Source organism: Peromyscus californicus, unplaced genomic scaffold (assembly GCF_007827085.1).
Source record: "Peromyscus californicus insignis strain IS unplaced genomic scaffold, ASM782708v3 Scaffold_14__1_contigs__length_90479793_seg_2, whole genome shotgun sequence".
In the NCBI taxonomy this organism is placed as follows: domain Eukaryota; kingdom Metazoa; phylum Chordata; class Mammalia; order Rodentia; family Cricetidae; genus Peromyscus; species Peromyscus californicus.
The window spans coordinates 22,231,329-22,250,162 of record NW_026294436.1 but is presented as its reverse complement, the minus strand read 5'-3'; the positions used below and the strand labels follow the sequence as shown (position 1 = coordinate 22,250,162).

General features: G+C 50.2%; 1 protein-coding gene across 6 annotated transcripts in view; it reads left to right on the top strand.

The window, feature by feature from the left end:
• Nucleotides 1–18,834, top strand: part of Nav1 (neuron navigator 1) — a 263,326-nt gene that overhangs the window by 171,659 nt on the left and 72,833 nt on the right. The window contains exon 1 of one of the 6 annotated variants that reach the window (XM_052737054.1): nt 8,346–8,551. The exons of the other annotated variants lie outside the window; for them this stretch is intronic. Coding sequence (XP_052593014.1) covers nt 8,499–8,551 — 53 coding nt within the window. The 5' untranslated portion in view covers nt 8,346–8,498. Of the gene's footprint in view, nt 1–8,345; nt 8,552–18,834 lie in introns of those variants that run through there. 6 annotated transcript variants of the gene reach the window in all.

Below are 18,834 nucleotides of genomic sequence, written 5' to 3'. Positions count from 1 at the left end.
TGGAAATATGATAGGCTGGGTCAGATACCATCTCCAAAGCTTGAGGAAATCTGTTTATGCTAAGTATAAATAACAATATGGACCTAGGCTTGTTGTTGGAAGGCAACAGAACACAATATATATAAGGCATGTGGTATGCAGTATATGTGCCCAATATATGTAAGATACTTGGGATGTAGTAGGTGCTCAATAAATGTTTATGTCTTCCCTTCTCTTGTTTGACTTTCTAGAAGTCCAAAGCTAGAGAGGCCATCTTTGAGATAGAATTTTCCTGTCTAGGTGGTGATGCTTTTCCAAATACCCTCTCACCAGGGAGTTTTCCCTAATTTACCCCATTACAGTATGATTGCTATCTGCCTCTGGGTTGTTCCGAGCCTCGTGTGCACAATTTGTACTATACTAATTTGCGCTTTTATGATTTCTAGACAATTGTAAAGGAGCAGCTTATATAACACTAACATGGAATTATCTCATTTAATCTCAACAATATGAATGAGATATTCTTTACGTTGATTTACAACGTAGGCTAAGAAATGGAACTCAGCCTAACTAACTTCAAAGTGACAGAACCCTAGCAAAGCCCAGGCCTGACTCCCTTCCAGTCTACCACTGCTTTGCTATGTGTATCTTGTTTCCCTAAAACCTGGGAGCATGGCGGAGGAGGGAATCACATGCCTTCCACTGGAATAGCAGTTTTCCAAACGCAGACACCCCATCTCTTCCTGTCAACAGCTTGGGTTCTCACATGTTGCTGAATGCCCAGCAAACCATTGCTAGAGACCCCTGCTGGAATGCCCCTAAGCAACCTCTCCATAGTCCTCACTCTGGGGAGCCACAAAGTGGCCACAGCTGGGAACTCAGGGCCAACAGCAAATGAGCAACCCAAGCCTCTGAATGCACGTTCTTGTTTGACTCTAGCTCAAAGACAGAGCTGTCCTTGGCTATTCCTGAGGGGCCAGTTCAGGCCTCTGGGCTATCAGATGTCTCTGGTCAGGCAAGCAAAGGACCATTCACTGCAGCTGAAGAGAGGCCAGCAGACCAAGCAGGAGGCTTCCCCACCACGCTCTCTGCAGGAGGATTCCCCCAAGAGGTCTGAAGACAGAATTATTCTTGCTTCGCTGTCCCGGAGACAATGAAGCAGAACCAGCGGATGCATGAAAGTCTGGATTTGAAAAACAAACTAGAAAAGAGAGATCTGAAGCATGTAGCTATGCCAGAAATGGATAGATGCTCTCTGAATATGCAGGTGGAAGAGGGTGCCATGTGGGCATGTGCCACAGATAGAGCAGAGCTCTGTGCATACCCAGAAGTTGGAAGGAGAGGTCGACACTGTGGGAGACCCATCGGAGCATGTGTGAGAGGTGGCTAGATGTAGAGGCAGGGTGTGTGAAGGATGCACAGCCACCCAGGCACAGTTCTATACAGAGCAGCCACATAGCAGTGTCGGAGAGGAGGAGGGACTTCCAGAAGGAAGTGAGTGACCTTGCATTTGACACAGCACAGGCAGAACAAGTGGCATCTCCCAGCCCTCACTTCTCCCTTGTCCAGTTTGTAATCAAGGGGTCCTTCCTAAACCCTCCTCCTTGTGTGGCGTCTCCAGCCTGGAGACAGAGACCTGGCTCCCACTCATCCTTGCTGTTCACACTCTTTCAGACCCTCTTCTCGCTGCTCACCCACTCCGTGCCGCAGGCTTCCTCCACCGCCCCGTCTGACTTTGTTCTCAGACACTGGAGGTCTGATGACAAGGGGCAGTTGAGAATTGACACTCTACCCACACGTGGCCACAGGGCTGCTAGCAGCAGGGGTTCCCGGGGCCACTCATGTGCCACTGGACGTTGTTAGGCGAGGGCCAGGTTTTATCTGGTTGTCATTTTCCTTTCTAACCCATAATGAGCTTTGGAAGAAGGGCCCTGGGGATAGCCAGTGGTTCCAGCCCAGGCTGAAGTGAACTTTTCCCAGATGTCCCCTGTTTTCTGGAGTTGGCCTGGGCAAAGCACTTCCATGTGTGCCTCCCACTCCAAGACCCCGTTGCAGTCTGGGAGGCAGCGGCTGTACAGTCTCTTATGCCTCTGCGAGCACCTGTGGTTAGTTTCCCTTTCTCGGGAAGCAGAGTGACATTCTGTGGAACATTCTAGAGCCTGATTGACCACGGTTCGATTTCCTACTGACCTGGGATGTTACCCAGTCTGTTTTTGCTTCGCTCTGAAAAGGGTGGTGCTGATGCCCACATCATGGTTTTTATCTATACATTCAGTATATACCTGCTGGATGGCAGGCCCTGCAGATACAGGAGGAGAAAACATGGGCGTTGTTCTTAAAGTCATATAAAATGAAATGGCACACAAATACGTAAAAACTAAAATATACCCTTAAACGATGCTGCACTATGAGAAAGAAACAAGGTTGAGCAGAGAGCGGTGGGCGCCGGCCATTTGGGATAGGGTGGACAGGAACGCTTTCTTTGCTCCAGCAAACAGAAGAGCATGTGCAAAGGCCCTGAGGCAAGAGCAGATCTATGTTCAGGGAGTCAGAAGGAGGTCGGCGTGGCTGAAGCAAAGTGAACAGAGAAGACAGTGGTCAGGAATGAGGTCAGCAGTTAGCTAGGGGCCGGGTGCGCCACCATGAGTCTTGTGAGAGGGAAAACCTCTGGAGGACTTCAGGGAAGGGGTGATGGAATTTACTGTGAGATCACTGTGGCACTAGGGGAACCAGGAAGCGTGACCGGAGACCTCCGCAGTAATAACAGGCAAGAGCAGAGATGGTCATCACACCGAGTGTAGGGGCAGAAGGGTGAGGGTCTGGGGGGTTAAATGAGATGATATAGGTACAGTACATATAAACACACTCAGACGTGCTCATAGACACGCTGGCATGTACTCGGTGACACCCTCCCGCACACCGCCCCACCCCACACCCCCAGCTCATCAGGCACTTGCTAGAGCAGGGACCTCTCCTGCGGCCCTTTCCTCTCCCTCCCCAGCATCCTCTGTCTCTCAGGGATGGTAAGGGAGGTCCATGAAGATGCTAGCTCGCCACGGAAGATTGCTGAGGCTCCCTTCTCTGCATTTCCCAACTGCAGGGGTGGTGGGAAAGGCGCGTCTTGGCAAAGGTTATATAAATATTTGCTGAGCAATAACACAGCTGGGAGCGGGGCCCCTTCCTTCAGCTGGTGCGTTTGCCACCCTAGAGAAAGCTCAGCTGGGACGAGGGATGAGCTCTGGAACTCTCCACTCCGCATCTGCTGACTCTCAATACCCCCATTCAAACTGTCCCACAGACCGACCTTCCATACCCTTCATTATATGCCCTATGCTGGCCCTATGGAGGGATCTGGCAAGAAGTGATACACACCACTGTCTGGAGAAACCCTCGTCTAAGAACCAGGAAACCTGTGTTTGCCCAGGAATGTCATGCACATCACTCATCCTTTATGGGCCTCATCGGTAGGAGGGCCTGTGGCTGGGCACAGTGACCTTTCAAGTCGTTTCAGCTCTGATCTCTGAGTTGAATCTGGTCCAGGCTCCCTGGTACCCTCCTCTAGGATGCGCCTGGAGGCTGGCTGGGCCATGAAGTGAGAAGGAAATCTCACACTGAGAGCCATGAAAGATCTCAGACATAGCCAACAGGTCAAGAAATGCCCTGGTGATTCCTGAGCTAGGACTGACATCATCATGCCCGCACCTGGGGGCAGATGGCCTTAGGCCACTCTTTGAACCCTCCTAGCCATGAATGATCTAAAGAAAGTGTAGCAGTAGCTATCTGGCCTGAGATCACTAGGCTGTTTAAGAAAAGAAGCTGGAAATCGGCTCTCTAGATATTTCTCTCAAGGTCAAACAAAACAGATGAATCCATCAAGATCTGGGAGTCTTTGGGAGATCTTGGGTAGGTCTTTGAAGTGGGATTAGGGATGTAGCCAGAAAATTTCCTAACAGTTCTGCCACAGTGTGGGAAGAAGGGCTCACTTGCTCCGTCCCTTTTCCAAATCCTTTCTCTCTCCTTTCCCTATCCAAGCAGCAAAGAATTCTTTCAGTTCTCTTTTTTTATCACTCCACTCTATGCCTGTCACTGTCAAGACGCTACCAGTGGCTCCACAGGTTAGCACACACATTTGCAATCCCAGAACTTAGGAGGCTGAGGCAGGTGGCTCACAAGTTCAAGGCCAGCTTATGCTATATAGTAGTTTGGGGCCAGTCTGAGCTCCGTGCACAACGACACTTGGTCTCAAACAAACACGACAAAAAAAAGAAAAGAAAAGAAAGCAGTCGCCAGATTGGCTCGAGCGTATGGAGTAGTCTCCGTGCCCAGCCACCCACAGGCTCGGAGGGAGGTTCTCTGACAGGCTAGGACCTATGGAGGGGGAGGGATTTTTCCATTCGAGAAGTTCCATAACCTCAGAGTTGGTGAGAAAGAAGAAATCAGACAGACCACTGGACAAAGTGGAAGTGTCTACCCTGGGACTCAGTCTGTTCAAGGGTCTCACCTTGAAATCAGGGAAATCAGGTATGTGGTCAGGCCCCAGATAGGTGACATTGGCCCCAGAAATGCTTAGACAAGTGACCTTAGAATGCACAGCATGCCAGACTACCTGGCCACTGTCTTTTGCTTATCCCGTTCTAACCAAGCACGCCAGTCTCCGAAGTTATTGTCAGGGACACCACCGTAACCACTCAGAAACTCTTTTCGATGTCTCTGCTGAAAAGGGGACATTGTCCAAGAGGAACTCAGGCCTGAGCCCAGACTCCTGTCAGGGATCGTCAGGGTCGGGGAGGTGGGGGCAGGGAGCACAGATCATCCTCAGGAACCTGCTGAGGACTCATGCACATGTGTCTGGGACCTCCGCTCTGTTATGGACATTTTTCAGTCTTTCCAAACCTCAGTTTCCCCTCTGTAAAGAGGCACTCTGATGGTGCTGGCATGGGAGATAAATGAGGTCATAGCCCCTGGGGGATCTGTAAAGAGCAGTGCCAACGGAGCACAGAGGGCGTCTATCTGGCACACACAGGCCTTTTTCCTCTCACCCGTGTTGGCTGGCAATTCTTTCTGGAAAAGTGCCTGGTACCCAGCTCCCTTTCAGCAGGTGTTTTCCTACTCTCAGAAAGAAGCACTCAGAGTCACCCCTACACGCCTCTTCCCCCATAGCCAGGGCCACCACATCACCCCCACTCTGCCACACCTCCATGATGGGCAAGGCCAGGGCCTCTTCAAACACAGGAGTAGGTCCCTTGACAGGGAAGGCTGGTTTTTCTGACTTCACAAAAGCCCCAGACAGCATTCCTCTTCAATGCCGCAGTCCAATTACCGAAGTGCCCTGACCTGGGGGCTGAAAATAGCAGGTGCTAATTTGCATGCCATTTACTTAAGTAGTGGAGCCTCTGGAGTCTTGCCTCTTCCCCCTGTAAAAGCCCACGCTAGCCTACACGGAAAAATAGGTACTCCACAAGGTGCAGCTTCCCCTTGAGGGAGGACAGAGGGACACACAGAGGGAGTCTCTGGTATGCTGAAGTTTGGCAGCTCAGAAATCCATCTTGGGGGAGCAGGGCTCTAGAGATCATCAGGCCTGGAACCCTCTTAGCGAGGACCAGAAAGCTGAGAGCCCCTCCTTGTGGCTAAGCGGCTAGCCAAGACTTGTTCCCATGATGGTCCCCTAGTCCCTTTGGGGGCAAGAAGAGGATGGAGTCAGAGGAGGCTATTTGGTAAACAAGCTGCCAGGTATAAGGAAGACTATGGCCCTGTGGTCTCTGGGTGGCTGTGAAGGAATGCTCAGGGACAGCTCAATTCCTTGTATGTGCAAGCACGTGCGTGTACACACACACACACACACACACACACACACACCATTCCTCCAAGGAAACTCCCACCCCTTACCCTTCCTCAGACTTTCTCTCCAGCTCTGACCAGAAAGCCACAAAGAAAAAAAAAAAAACCTTATGGAAAACCTACTGCTAGATTTGGAGGACACAACCCCTGCTGATGACATTCTTCTGGCTGACACAGCCATTTTATTCAGGATTCATGTTGGCTGGCGCTAAGGAGAATCCCTCATGGTGCTATAAGCTGTTCCCCAGATGACCCCGGCCAGCTCCAACACAGCAGTGGGGACAGACCCTCCCGGGAGAAGGGACTGTGTTCACTCTCTCTAGATAGCTGTGAGGATGAGAAGCCCAGGGCAGTACTAGGATAGGGAGGCAGGAGAGGGGATAGGTCCGGGAACTGGACCGAGAGGGAAGGATGTACTAGAGGGATCCTTGGCCTGGTTCTTACTTCCTGCAAAGCTGCTGTGCTTGGGAAGTGCATCTTTCCCAAGTGTCACCACCCAAACTCCTTGGAACATGTCAGAACGTCTCCTTGTCCCACCATGCTCAGGGGAGGGTAGGTGAGGATCACCCCAGGGTTCCCCTGTCCTTGGATCTCTAGGTGTGTTTATAGAACTTAACAATGGGGTACACCTTTAGATATGAACCCCCTCCCCCAGCCCGGCCTATTCAAGGGCAAAGGCCCCTAGAACATGATTCATTCCTTGGAGCTGCAGCCCCAGGTCAGTGCCCCCTGGGCAGTCACAGGTCTGGGAAAAGACAGGCTTCAAGGGAAAGAACTCAAAGCCCCATCAGACCCTCTATCAAGGCTAAGAAGAGGAGGCAGGCTTTCAGAATGTCATTCTGCTCCTTCGTAACCTTTGTGAAAGCGAACGCTAAAGCAGATGCCATGCGGTCTAAGAGGCCAGTGGGACTCAGTCCCACAGCGCTGCTCAGACTCCAGAGACTCTGCCTTGTGGTTCACAGTCATCCTACTTCAGTGCGCGTGGGGCTTTTTACGCTTGTAAAAGTTTTATTGATTTAGTGTGTGTGTGTGTGTGTGTGTGTGTGTGTGTGTGTGTGTGTGTGTGTGTGGCTGTGTGTGCCATGGCTTATGTGTAGCTGTCAGAGAAGGATTTGCAGCAGTCTGTTCTCTCCTTCCACCACGGCTGTTCAGGGAATTGACTCCCGTCGAAGCTTGGCAGGAGGCTAAAGCCACCGCACATACCACTTGAGCCATCTTGCTGGCCTCGCCATGGCGCTTTTCAAGGAAGAACTGCAGATAACAATCCATCCGTTTCTCAAATGCAATGTCTAGCTTTGCCTAGTTCACATCTGGTTGGAGACTCAACCATGGAGCCTCTTCCTTTAAGGCTTGAGGACTGGAGGGAGCAGGGAAACAGTGTATCTGCTATGCTGTTCTCAACCTCCTAATGCTGCGAGCCTTTAATACAGTTCCTCATGTGGTGGGGACCCCCCCCACACACACACACCGCAACATTATTTGTGTTGCTACTTCATAGCTGTCATTTTGCTACTGTTATGAATTGTAAGTATCTGTGTTTTCTGATGATCTTAGGAGACCCTTGTGAAAAGTTTGGTCGAGCCCCACAGGTTGAGAACAGCGGCTCTACACAGCCCTCCTTCCTTTTTGACCGAGAAAGTAGGGTATCACAGCTGGGCCCTGAGGGCAGAAGAATCCCAAGGTTTGAGCCCTGCTATCCACCCCACTAATTTTCATACCTTCCGTTAAAGACGGGGCGTCTTGGGATCCTTTTCTCCCTACTCTGTCTCCTGAAAATGCCTCTTGGATGAAGGCACTGACTCCACCTTGGGGACTGTGAACTGAATGTCACCCCCAACCCGCCCCGAGCAGCCCCTTCAACTGCAAGCACACCTCTTGCCTCTGCTGTAGTCCCCGGAATACCAGAAGTCTGTTTTCGTCCCACCCCTTGAGGGTATCTGGAATAGAGAGAGGTTCACATTATCTTACCCCACCTTAGTGTAACGGTCCAGAGAGCCAACCTCTAGCAATATGGAGCCCCATCTGACCTTCATCTTGTTTCAAGGATGAGTGTATGAATTCAGTACGCCAATTTTGAGTAATTGGTAAAAGCCTAGTAAGTGGCGAGGAGTAGGCTAGGAAGGACCCCTCTTCAACCCTACCCACCCGTGCGTGCACCACCTCGGCTCCCTACCCGAGAGACTTGGAAATGCCCAGCTGCTCACGCCCCCCTTCAACCCCTATAGCGCAAGGCCAGCCGCTCACCAGACCGCTGCTGGCATTCAAGGGGTTAACTCAGGAGCAGCCCAGGTTGAGGTCGAGGCCCTCAACCCCCACCACCTCAGCACCTTCCGGATTCTGAGGCCGCAGAGGCCACCGAAACCCGTAGAGGCTGCGGTAGCTCTTTGTCTACCTGCTCTGGGCGTTAAAGAGCCCGCTGGCAGCCTGCTTTTCTGGGGCTCGGGACAGAAGTCAGCGACAGAGAAATTGGGCTCTGTCGCTTTAAGTACAGCTGGAGCTGTAAGTACTAGGCCGGCTGTGCAGAGAAAAGGAGCCGAGAGCCGACGACCGACCGGTTCGGCGTCCGCCCCTCCGCGTGGTCGGCGGCTCTTACGATTTGGGGTGCCCGCCGCGTGCCAGTCAAAGGCTGTCCCGGGTGTACTGGGTGCTCACCCACTGAACAGTCTCCTGAGCCGGGGAAGATGCTTCATCTGCCCCTGCCCAGGTCGGGAAGGGCAGCGAATTTCCCCCGCAGGTAAGCCTGGAGTCGGTTTAGGGCATCCCCACCCGCAAGGCTCCTAGCTCCTCCGCATCTGCAGCCTCGGGGCGATGGTGAGGGGTCCTCAAGGAGGAAGGTCTCGGCCGGGCTCCTCTGCCTGAGCGAGGCGTGCCAGAGTCCCAGAGACAGTGGCTTCCCCCACCCCCCGCGCGTTTGGCTTGCTGCTATTTGGGGCTGGGGGTCCGGAAGATGTTTGGAAAGGGGATTCTGGAGGAAGCGCTTTAAGTCGGGGCGACCTGGACGAATTCAGACAATAGCACAAGTTGATTGAACTCAGAGGTCTGCGGTTTGCGGCTGCGGAGGCTGCAGAGCCGGGTTGGGGTCCTCGGGGACCAGGGCGGGTGTCTGGAGAGGGGCCTGCAGCCCAGGCCTGCTCAGCCAAGGTTACCCCTAACTCTGGGCTCTCCATCCAGGAAGGAGGTGGTGGAGGACCTAAGGATAAGACCTGAGGGGAGGGAGGGGGCATTGAATTTATGACCCTACAGCTGCCTGGATCCCTTGGAGTGGGACTGTGCTCTGGGGAGGGGGAAGAATCTGAGAGTCCGGTGATTTGAGGAGACCCACTGTGAGGTACAGCGCTTTGCTGTAAGGTGAGGACACGAAAGGGGGAAGTGAGTGTGACCACAGCACCACTACCCTAAGTCCCTCGAGCCGGCTAGGAAAGTGCACCAAATTGGGAGAAGTGGACCTTCACAGCGGCCTGTGCTGGGACTTTCTGGGTTTTCTGAGGACTTCCCATCTTAGGCTATCATCCCGAGATCCACACTCAGACCTGGGGAGACTTGGGGTGAGTTGGAGATCCGGAGGTTGATTCAAAGAACCGTGTGCTAGGTGCAGTGGCCACGCCTACTTGTGCTTTGCCGGGTGCTCTCTGGGGGAGCCCAGACTTGCCCTCTGGAGACTTGCTCCTGCTTCCTGGTGATTCCTTGGAGGGAGCCCCAAGTTGTAACTCTGTTTCACACAGAAGGTAGGGTAAGAGCAAAGAATTGGCCAGTGCTTGGGAAGGGAGGCCTGTTTCCTCCTGTAAAACTTCTTGTCCCCAGCCACAGTAGACCGGCTGCAGCTTTGCAGAGCCCCGGAAATGTAGCAAGTGGTAAGGTTGTTCCTACGACGGGTGATCCATTTAGGGGCCTCCAGGGATTTTTTTTTTTTTTTTTTTTTTTTTTTTTTTTTTGGGTGAGACCTTGGGGTGGGTTGTGTCCAGTTCAGTGACTCCTGGAGAAGGCGCAAGAAAGGTGTGGTTCATAATCTCCAAGCTCCAACAGCACCGCCACTCAAACATGTACAGGTCCACATGGGCTGTGCCCCGGGGGAAACTGTAGCATCGCCTCCTCACTGAGATTTGTCCATCGCTTCCCCTCAACCCCAGAAGATCCTCCAAGTGATTCCCAGCATCCACCACCGCTTCTTGCTACACAGCCGCCCTCTCTAGGTACAAGGTTTCTTTTAAGTTGGTATTTTTTCCTGTCCCCTTCTTGGGCCCCATGCCGCTCCAGAAGAGTCCCCCTGTCCCCAGGGAAGTTGGCCGTTATAGCCTGAGCTTAGTGCCCTACCCTGAGGCCCCAGCTGTTGAGCACACACCTGGCTCAGTTTCTGGGCAGGTGTGCTGGGCGGGGCCCTGTCTGCCAAAACCCAGAGAAAGGAGGTCTCATTACACCTCCCCAGGGGTGCAGCTGAGCCTGCGGTTCCCTCTCCATCCAAGCCCAAGATTTGCAGCCTGGATGGTAGACAAGGAGAGAGGGGATGTTGTAAAGTGTAGGTCAGTCTTGGAATTGCTGCACTTCAGTTATAAAGCTTAACTAGCCTGGCTCTAGTCCACGGAGGGGGGAGCTTAACCCATCCATGCCTTTGCTCTGGGGAGAACTGGAAACTTCCTGGAAAGTTTCTGAAGTTGAGCTGAAGCTGGTCGGTCGGGGATCAAAGAGATGCTTTCCCTGCATGCTCCAGCTCTCCTTAAGCTCGGGAGATAGCACTGGGGGATGTGAGCATACAAGATGAATGAGTTAATTGGCCCTCCAGTGCTTCATGACCAGCTTTTGTTGTACTCGCAGCCCTGTGCCTCCTTGCCCTAGACTAGATGCCCAGGATTTCTGCCTCTGCCATGGAATGGCGCGTCCACAAGCAGCGTCTTGCACACCCCAAGCAGTGGGGTCTGCTGGAGAGACCTGTTCTCTCCTCCTGTGTCTTTCAGACAGGAAATCTGAAGTCCAAGCATGTACCCACTTCAGCCCTCCTACTCCTATCTGGAAATGGCCCTTAGGTCTAGCCCAGGGATAGTACCTGTTCGCTGCATGTGCCTCACACAACCCACAGAGCCACACAGCAACTCCCTGGGACAGAGTTTTGGCTTGGCACGAAACTCAGTCTCTGTGAGAGGACAAATGCCTAGGGACAAGCAAGCCAACGAGCTGATTCTCGTTAAGGGGTTTTATGAGGCTAGACAAGCACACCATAGGCAAACCTCGTTTGCAGGCTTAATGTCTTCCTGCAAGGCCTCTGCCCAGGCTTAGAAGCATGAGGAGAAGAGAGGGATGGGCTGAGCCGGGAGCAGCTTAACCACCGGAAGAACTGAGTGCAGTGGCAGCCTGGCCCAACTTCTGAGCCTGCCACCTTTCCTCACTGTCCTATGCCCCGGGGCTGTAAAGCACTGACTAGGCTAAGGGCCTCATGGACACCTGTTTAATCTTGGTCGTGTGGCGTGTTTCTTTATTATTATCATCCCGTCTCCCAAGTGAAGGTAGAGATGGAGGGTAAGTAGACAGGTCTAATTTCACAGTGGAGGGACTAGTCGTCACACCTAGGTGTGTCTGACAAAAGAAGCAACTCTGAACTCTGCGGTACCAGGAGACTGTTCTCACCAGCGCCAATCCAGGCCCCTGGAGATGCCAAGTAAGGTTCTGAAGTTGAAGCTAATTGGAGGCCTCAGCGAAGGCTTTCCATGGCTTGGGTTAGCCTGAGACTCTGGCTGGAATGTCCTAGGGAATATTTGTACACTTGGAGTCGACTCCACTGCTGACAAGCTTTGTGATGGGGCAGAGGTTGCTTAGACTCCACTTCAGTTTCTTTTTCTGTGAAATGGGCATAACTCTTCCTTACTTCACTGGGGCGCAGTAAGGATGGTGAGATAATGTGGAGAGCGGAGGCCTTTAAACACAAGCCTATACGAGGGCAAGTAAGGGCCCTCCCACCCACTCAAATCTCCCCAACTCTTTAGATTGTCTGTCTGTCTGTCTTTCTTTCTTTCTTTCTTTCTTTCTTTCTTTCTTTTTTTTTGGAAGAGAGGGTTTCTCTGTGTAGCCCTGGTTGTCTCTGTAGCCCAGGCTAGCCTCAAACTCTAAGATCCAACTGCCTCTGCCCTCCGAGTGCTGGGATTAAAGACCTGCACCATTATGCCTGGCTTGTGTTTCTTCCTTTTTCATCCTTCCCTTCCAGCTTGCTGGGGTTCTAAGGACGGAGCCCATCAGTATAATAATCCAAACAGCTCCTTGACTTAGAATTTTTGATTTTCACTTAAGTTCTTAATTGCCTACCTTCAGGTTTTTTTTTTTTTTTTTTTTTTTTTTTGGTTTTTCGAGACAGGGTTCCTCTGTGTAGCTTTGCGCCTTTCCTGGAACTCACTTGGTAGTCCAGGCTGGCCTCGAACTCACAGAGATCCGCCTGGCTCTGCCTCCCGAGTGCTGGGATTAAAGGCGTGCGCCACCACCGCCCGGCTGCCTTCAGGTTTTTAATAGTCTAAATTCTGTGTTGTTGATAGTATACTTATATTTTAATGGCAACTTACATAATTATAATCTATTCTTACAACTTGATCTGTTTTTCAAGCAGAAATATTCACTCGGCATTCACTGTGTGTAATAACTCTGTGCCAGCTACTATGCTGGTGCCAGAGAAACAGCTGAATCCCACAGACCTTAGATTTCAGTTATCAAACCATTTGCTTACTCTGCAGACCCCAGTGAGCACTTCGGATGCCAAGCATGACACCAGGCACTAGAACTATAATACTGTGCAGCAAGGCAGGCGTAGGCCCCACATTTCAGAAGCTTATAGTCTTACAATGAAAACAGACAGAAATGCATAAGCACCAGGCCGGGGAGATGGCTCAGTGGCTAAAATCACTTGCCACGCAAGCCCGACCAACTGAGTTCGATTCCTGGATCCCAAGGTGGAAGGAAAGAGTCAACTTTCAAACATTGTCCTCTGACCTCCATTTGCACATTATATGCATTCACCTGGCATGAATGTACCTGCGCCCTCACATGTCATACACACACACAATATCAATAAATGAAAAGTTAAGAGTTAATACAGTCACACATTTCAGACTGTGGGAAACACAGGCATGAATGATGGCAGAAGGGTGCAGGATGATGCGGAAGTGTGGAACACACAGAAAGGGGCCCTCTTTGGAGGCACCATCCTTGAAATGGCTCTGAATGGCTTCATGGGGGAGGGGGCATTTTAACTGTACCTGGAAAGAAAAAGAAGACTTTCCTAAAGGGACATGAATTTATTTTGGAAGAGGGGAAGGTTAAGAGAGGCGTCATCCTCCACTTTGTCTGCCTGGGTCCTCCATCACTGGAGCTTCTTCAGTTGTACAGACTCAGCCTCTGAGGCAGAACCCTTTGAGATGATGACTGATTTTTTCCCCCTACCCAGTCTGAATAGCTCTGAGCGTGATGTGACACAAGACATCTGGAAGCCTTACATAATGCCACTGGCGTGTTCTTTTGGGGCCTAGAGACCAGTGTCATCTTTAGTTAAGTTCAGGAAATAATAAACTGTCCTTGGACTGTCCTTGCCCCTGACATTAAAGCATGATGAAGTAACTAACTTCAGGGCTTCCTGGAAATGCTCAACTTGTGGATGATGCTCTAAATCTTAGACGGCTTCTGAAGACTCTGTTATCTCTGAGAAAGGAAAAGGAGAATTTGAGATAGATTATCACTTCATAGCCCAGGCTGGCCTCAACCTCACGATCTTCCTGAGTCAGAGCCCCCAGTGCTGATCACTGCCAGGTGCCACCCTACCCGACTGGGGAAGAAATGTTGAAAAGGAAGGAACATCAAAATCGCTTGTCGACTGCCGGGCGGTGGTGGCGCACGCCTTTAATCCCAGCACTCGGGAGGCAGAGGCAGGCGGATCTCTGTGAGTTCGAGGCCAGCCTGGTCTACAGAGTGAGTTCCAGGAAAGGCGCAAAGCTACACAGAGAAACCCTGTCTCGAAAAACCAAAAAAAAAAAAAAAAAAAAAAAAAAAAAATCGCTTGTCGTCACTTCCCTCCTTTGGTGCATAGGCACACAAATACACAACAGCCTGGTCACTAGTCCTTAAATGTTGAGCTCAATCAAGAAATGCTTCGTGCAGCCTGTGGACCGACAGACAGCGTAAGTGTAAAGTCCCTTATAAACTCCATTTCCTACTTAGTGTATCGCTGCGGGTGCCGTTTGCGTAGCGGTAGTAGGTTGGTGGTTGAAGTGAAGAGAACAGAAGGGAATTATCTACCCACCTGCAATTTGCTGGGGACTGAGCCAGGTGCTGTGCGAGTGTTATCTTGTTTACTCCGCGTATCTGCTGCAGAGGGTGATAGTGATTTGACCGTTCGTTTGTTCTGCAAGTAAGCGTTCAGGAAGGGAAGGCATTTGCCTCCTGTCACAGCCAGTAAGAAGTGGAGCAGAAATTGAAACCCAACTCTAACCAGTCCCGCGGGCGTTCCTCTCTACAATATGTAACATAGAAGGACTTGTTGCTCTCTGCAGACTTGAGAATAAGTAAGATCCCTTTGGGGATGGCCACTTCCTATTAAAAAAATTGCTAGTGAGATTTCCCAACCTCCTGAGAAGTTGCTTTCCAACAAGTCTGTTTATATCTGTTTTTCCATATTCACTCATGATAGGGTGGGAGTTTTGTCCAATCATAGTTCGTAGGGCCCAAGGACTTTTATTCAGGTGACAAAGGTGTGTCATTTAATAATGAACTTGTGATGATAACTAAAAAACACCGGTGGAATACTTTTTAAGAGGTCATGTAACATGGCAGCTTTGGATGTCTGCTTATCCTCTATTGTATCACATTTCTGTTGCGGTGATAAAACACCATGACTAAAGCAACTTATAAAAGAAAGAATTGATTTGTGCTTCCGGTACCAGAGGGATAAGAGTCTGTCATGACAGGAGCGTGGCAGCCAGCAGCAGGCGAGGTGGAACAGGAGACTGAGAGCTCACATCTTCAAATACAAGCACAGGCGGAGAACAGAACGGAAGTGGCACCAGGCTTTTAATCTCAAAGCCCCTCACCACGGGGATGTGCTTCCTCCAGCAAGCCTGCGCCCGTCTACACCACCTCCCCAAACAGCAACCCCAAGTGGGAACCAAGCGTTCACATGCACAGGACTGTCAGAGACATGCCTCGTTCAAACCGCCCCAGATCTGTTCAGATTGGGCGGAATCCTGTCTGCTGCAATACGGCAGGTACCCAAGGTGGCCGAAAACCCACCAGCAAGCAGTTATTCATGACCCGCCCTGTGTTCGTCACTACCAAGGAAAGGAAAGTCCGCCTGTTTCAGCAGACCCTCGGCAGGATGAGATTAACCTGTAGTGGAGTTAAGTGCTGGGTTCTGACGTCAGGAAAAACAGTAGCTGGGCCAAGCAAGTCGAAAATAGGAAGGAACATTTATGCCCAAGCTAAGGAGCAGTAACATTAAGGGAGCAATGAGTGTTCAAAGGAAGACTGCAGAGAAATCGGCAGAGAGGTGTTCTGGAAGAAGGGAGGTTTCCAGTGTAGAAGAGGGAGGAAGAGTCCTGGATCCCAGGACCCCTTAGAGAAGGTTGACAGGGCACTGGGATGGATAGGCAATGTGTAAAGAAATGCATCGTAAAGTCCTTCCCACTATGGGATTCTCAGTGTCCTAGACCCCATTCTTGAGGCTCTGTGGCAGTGGCCCAGGCCACTTGCATGTGTTCCTATGAACACACAGGCTTTCTGCGTGAGAAAGTGATTTTTCAGGTGTGAAACATTTCCCCACGTTGTTTTAAATTCTTTTATAAGACTCTGCTCGATGGTCAGGTTTTGATCCTGGTGATCTGCCAACTGTATGATTTTAAAAGTAGGCTTTTAACAGCTTTAAAAACAAAGGATTGGAGTTTATTGTTCGGTGGTCAGCACTTATCTAACATGAAAGGCCCTGGGTTCAATCCCTGACACTCAGACAACAGTATTTTACCAGTAGGCCCTTAAGGTAAAAACATACTTGGGATTTACTCCTGGTGTCCTGGGTTTCTGGACCTTTTGCCAGGCTCAGTGGCCTAGATGGCGACAGTGTGCCCGGGTACACATTCTAGACCTTGCTCCTTCACCCTTTGCTCCTGTGTGGAAAAGTTCCGTCTTGAATCCCTTGTCTCATATTATGTTCAAATGTATCTCATATATTCTGGGTTACTGTCTTTACAGTTCCAGCCCTGGGCTGTCAACCCATTCACATGCTTGTGATGACTGTTAATCCTCGGCTCCTCCCAGGACTTAGAGTTCCCTTCATTGTCCCAGCCCCCATGAGTGGGTCTTCTAGTATTGGGGCTCAATGCTCTGCAGGTGCCTCCTAGATCACATTGAGCTGACCTCAGAGAAAACAGTGAGCTACCATTTCCAGGGAGTGAACAGAGCTCACAAAGGCCCGCTTCTCAGCACTCGAGGTACATTTTAGAATGATTGCCTCTGAGCTGGGAGGAGCAGGCCATTAATTCATTAATTCTCCTCATCTCGTTAAGAATCCTCCTCCTTCTCCTCCACTCTCAGAAATTAAATATGGAGGAGGAGCAGTAATAGCACCTGTTTTACACATTTTTTTGTGAGTGTGGAAATTGCTTTCTGTCTTTATGTGATCCTTGTATTTGCCTTTATCTCCCAGGTGGTTTTCTGTTCTGAGGATTTTCTGTTGTAGAAAATCTAGACAGAACTGTGGTCTGGAGGGAGCATGGGCATGTGGCATGTACCACGGCTTAGAGAAGGGGATAGATTCTGGGCTACTGCCTTCCGTCACCACACCAGAGAACCTAGAAACTTCGATCAGACTCCACCCCTGTCCCCAAAACCCCAGGGCATGAAAGAGACCAGGTTTTCTGTTTGAGAAACCTTCCCTGAGCCCCTGCAGGAGGGAGGCTAGCATTGCTTATTCATGCACAACCTGCTATGGGAGCTTTCCTGCTCTGGGAAACTCATTCTGGGAATTTGCACAGAGCTCATCGTTGTAGAAGTAGCTTTGATCCCCAGAGTGTCCAACCTCTGGGGAAAGGGTTGCTATGCCAGAGAAGCAATGAGCCCATAGGAATGCCCCAAAAGAAGTCCTGGATTTCAGATATCAGTCTGTTCTGGCAAGCTTTGGCTTTACTCCGTCTTTGTTTTATAAATTCAAGCTACCTAATTCTAACTCGGAACAATTCTGCTAGTAAAATAATACATCCCAATAAAATAATGTTGCTCCTGTGACTTCAGCCCAAAAATTCAAGAATAATATGAATATTTGTTTGTTGGCCTCACACCACCCCCCACTTCTGACCTTTACATTTAGTGGGGGAATTCAGAGGTGAAGCAGGGGGATATATTGAAAGCAGCAGAGGTCGGAATTGGAGCTGTGGATGTCACTCTTGTCTCCCTAAATGGTTTTCTGCACGCCCAGGCAGGTGACATACTCCTGTAATCCTAGCACATGGAGTGTTGGGGCAGAAGGATCAGGGGTTCAAGCCCATCCTAAACTATATAAGACCATCTCAAAACAAAAAGTTTAAAAGAAAATTTTCAATGAAGAAAAGGAGGAAGAGAAGAAATAGCTTGAGCGTTGGACCCAGCAGCGCCCTCCGCATGTACCCACTCTTTCCTCTGTCTCCTCTAGCCGAACTTCTGCCCAGGAAGCAGGAGCTGCTGCGAGGCCCATCTCTGGTGTGCCTGCATCTCTGTTCCTACCTTCACAATGACTCCTTTCCAAGATTTGGGTGCATTTCCAAGCCTGTGTATACCCGCTTGTATACTTTAATTATTAAATACAAAGAAAGTTCCTTTCATCAGAACTACCTTGGGATCCACAGAAACATTGAAAAAGGCAAACTGCTAAGAAAACTTGACCCAAAGGGGGAAATGGGGCCGGGGAGGGGAGCGTGAGAAGAAAATCTTAAAGTTTAGAGGCGATTTGAAAAGTTCTAGAAAGCTATTGCTTTCACATTGCCTCACATCACTAAAATCTTGTCCCATTTTAAAGCTGATGGTGGAGATGGCGCACTGTGGAGATGGGCATGAAAGCTGAGTTGGAAAAGCAGAAGAAACCCCTGTGGGTTCCAGGATTCTGAGCTGCAGGCACTGGGGTTCGCTGGCGCCTTTCTGTGCAATTTGCTGTACAAGGACTTGTGGCTGTGAGGATTTTACACATAATGAGTGCCTAAGGCTCTTCCCTGGGAAGGACCTTTCTGCAGTCAGTGTAGAGAAGAGTCTGTCTGAACCAGAGGGCTTGTGGTGCTTCGGTATTGGAGGAAAATGGTCCAAATCAGAATGCTCCTGGAGGGAGGGGAGAAGGAAGGATGGGCATGTGGACCCTGCCAACCAAAGCAGGGTTCTACACGCTGAGGATTCCTGCTCGATTTCAAAGGAAAAGAGTTCCTCTTCTTTAACATGAGATTGGAAACTACAAGGTTAGGTCTTTGTCCCAGCATATTTCTCTTCATCTCCCCAGGTGGGACCAGAGGACTTATTTTTTGTTTTCAACTTCTTTGAAGTATTAATTGTGGAATTTCATATTTACACAACCCTGACACTTGGTGGATGTTCAGGGGGCACCTCCAAGGGGTGTCCCATTAGGACTTTGCTCTCCCAGACCTCAGGAGAGCAGAGATAGTTGGGGTGCCTGAGGGTGCAGTGGAAATGACTGAGCAGAGGCCGATATCTGTCCTGCACCAGAACATCGTAGATGGACGAGCAGGATGCTTTTGTTCCCGCCAACGGCAGGAAGGAATCCTCTCCAGAAACAAAACCAGTTTGATTTTGATTACCTTTCTTCTTTTAATTTCAATCTTCCTTCCTCTGACTTCTTTAAGGATTATGCCAAGAGCTCAGACTGATCCCAAAGCCTCAGAACAGATTTCACTCATAGTTGCCCAAGAAAAGCTTGTTAATATCAAAGTCATTTCCTAGCTGTTCATTTCCTGTGTTCTCAAACTTGTTATATCCCCCCCCCAGCCCCCAAGATATGTATCTTGCTCTTGGCCGAAGGAGGTGATG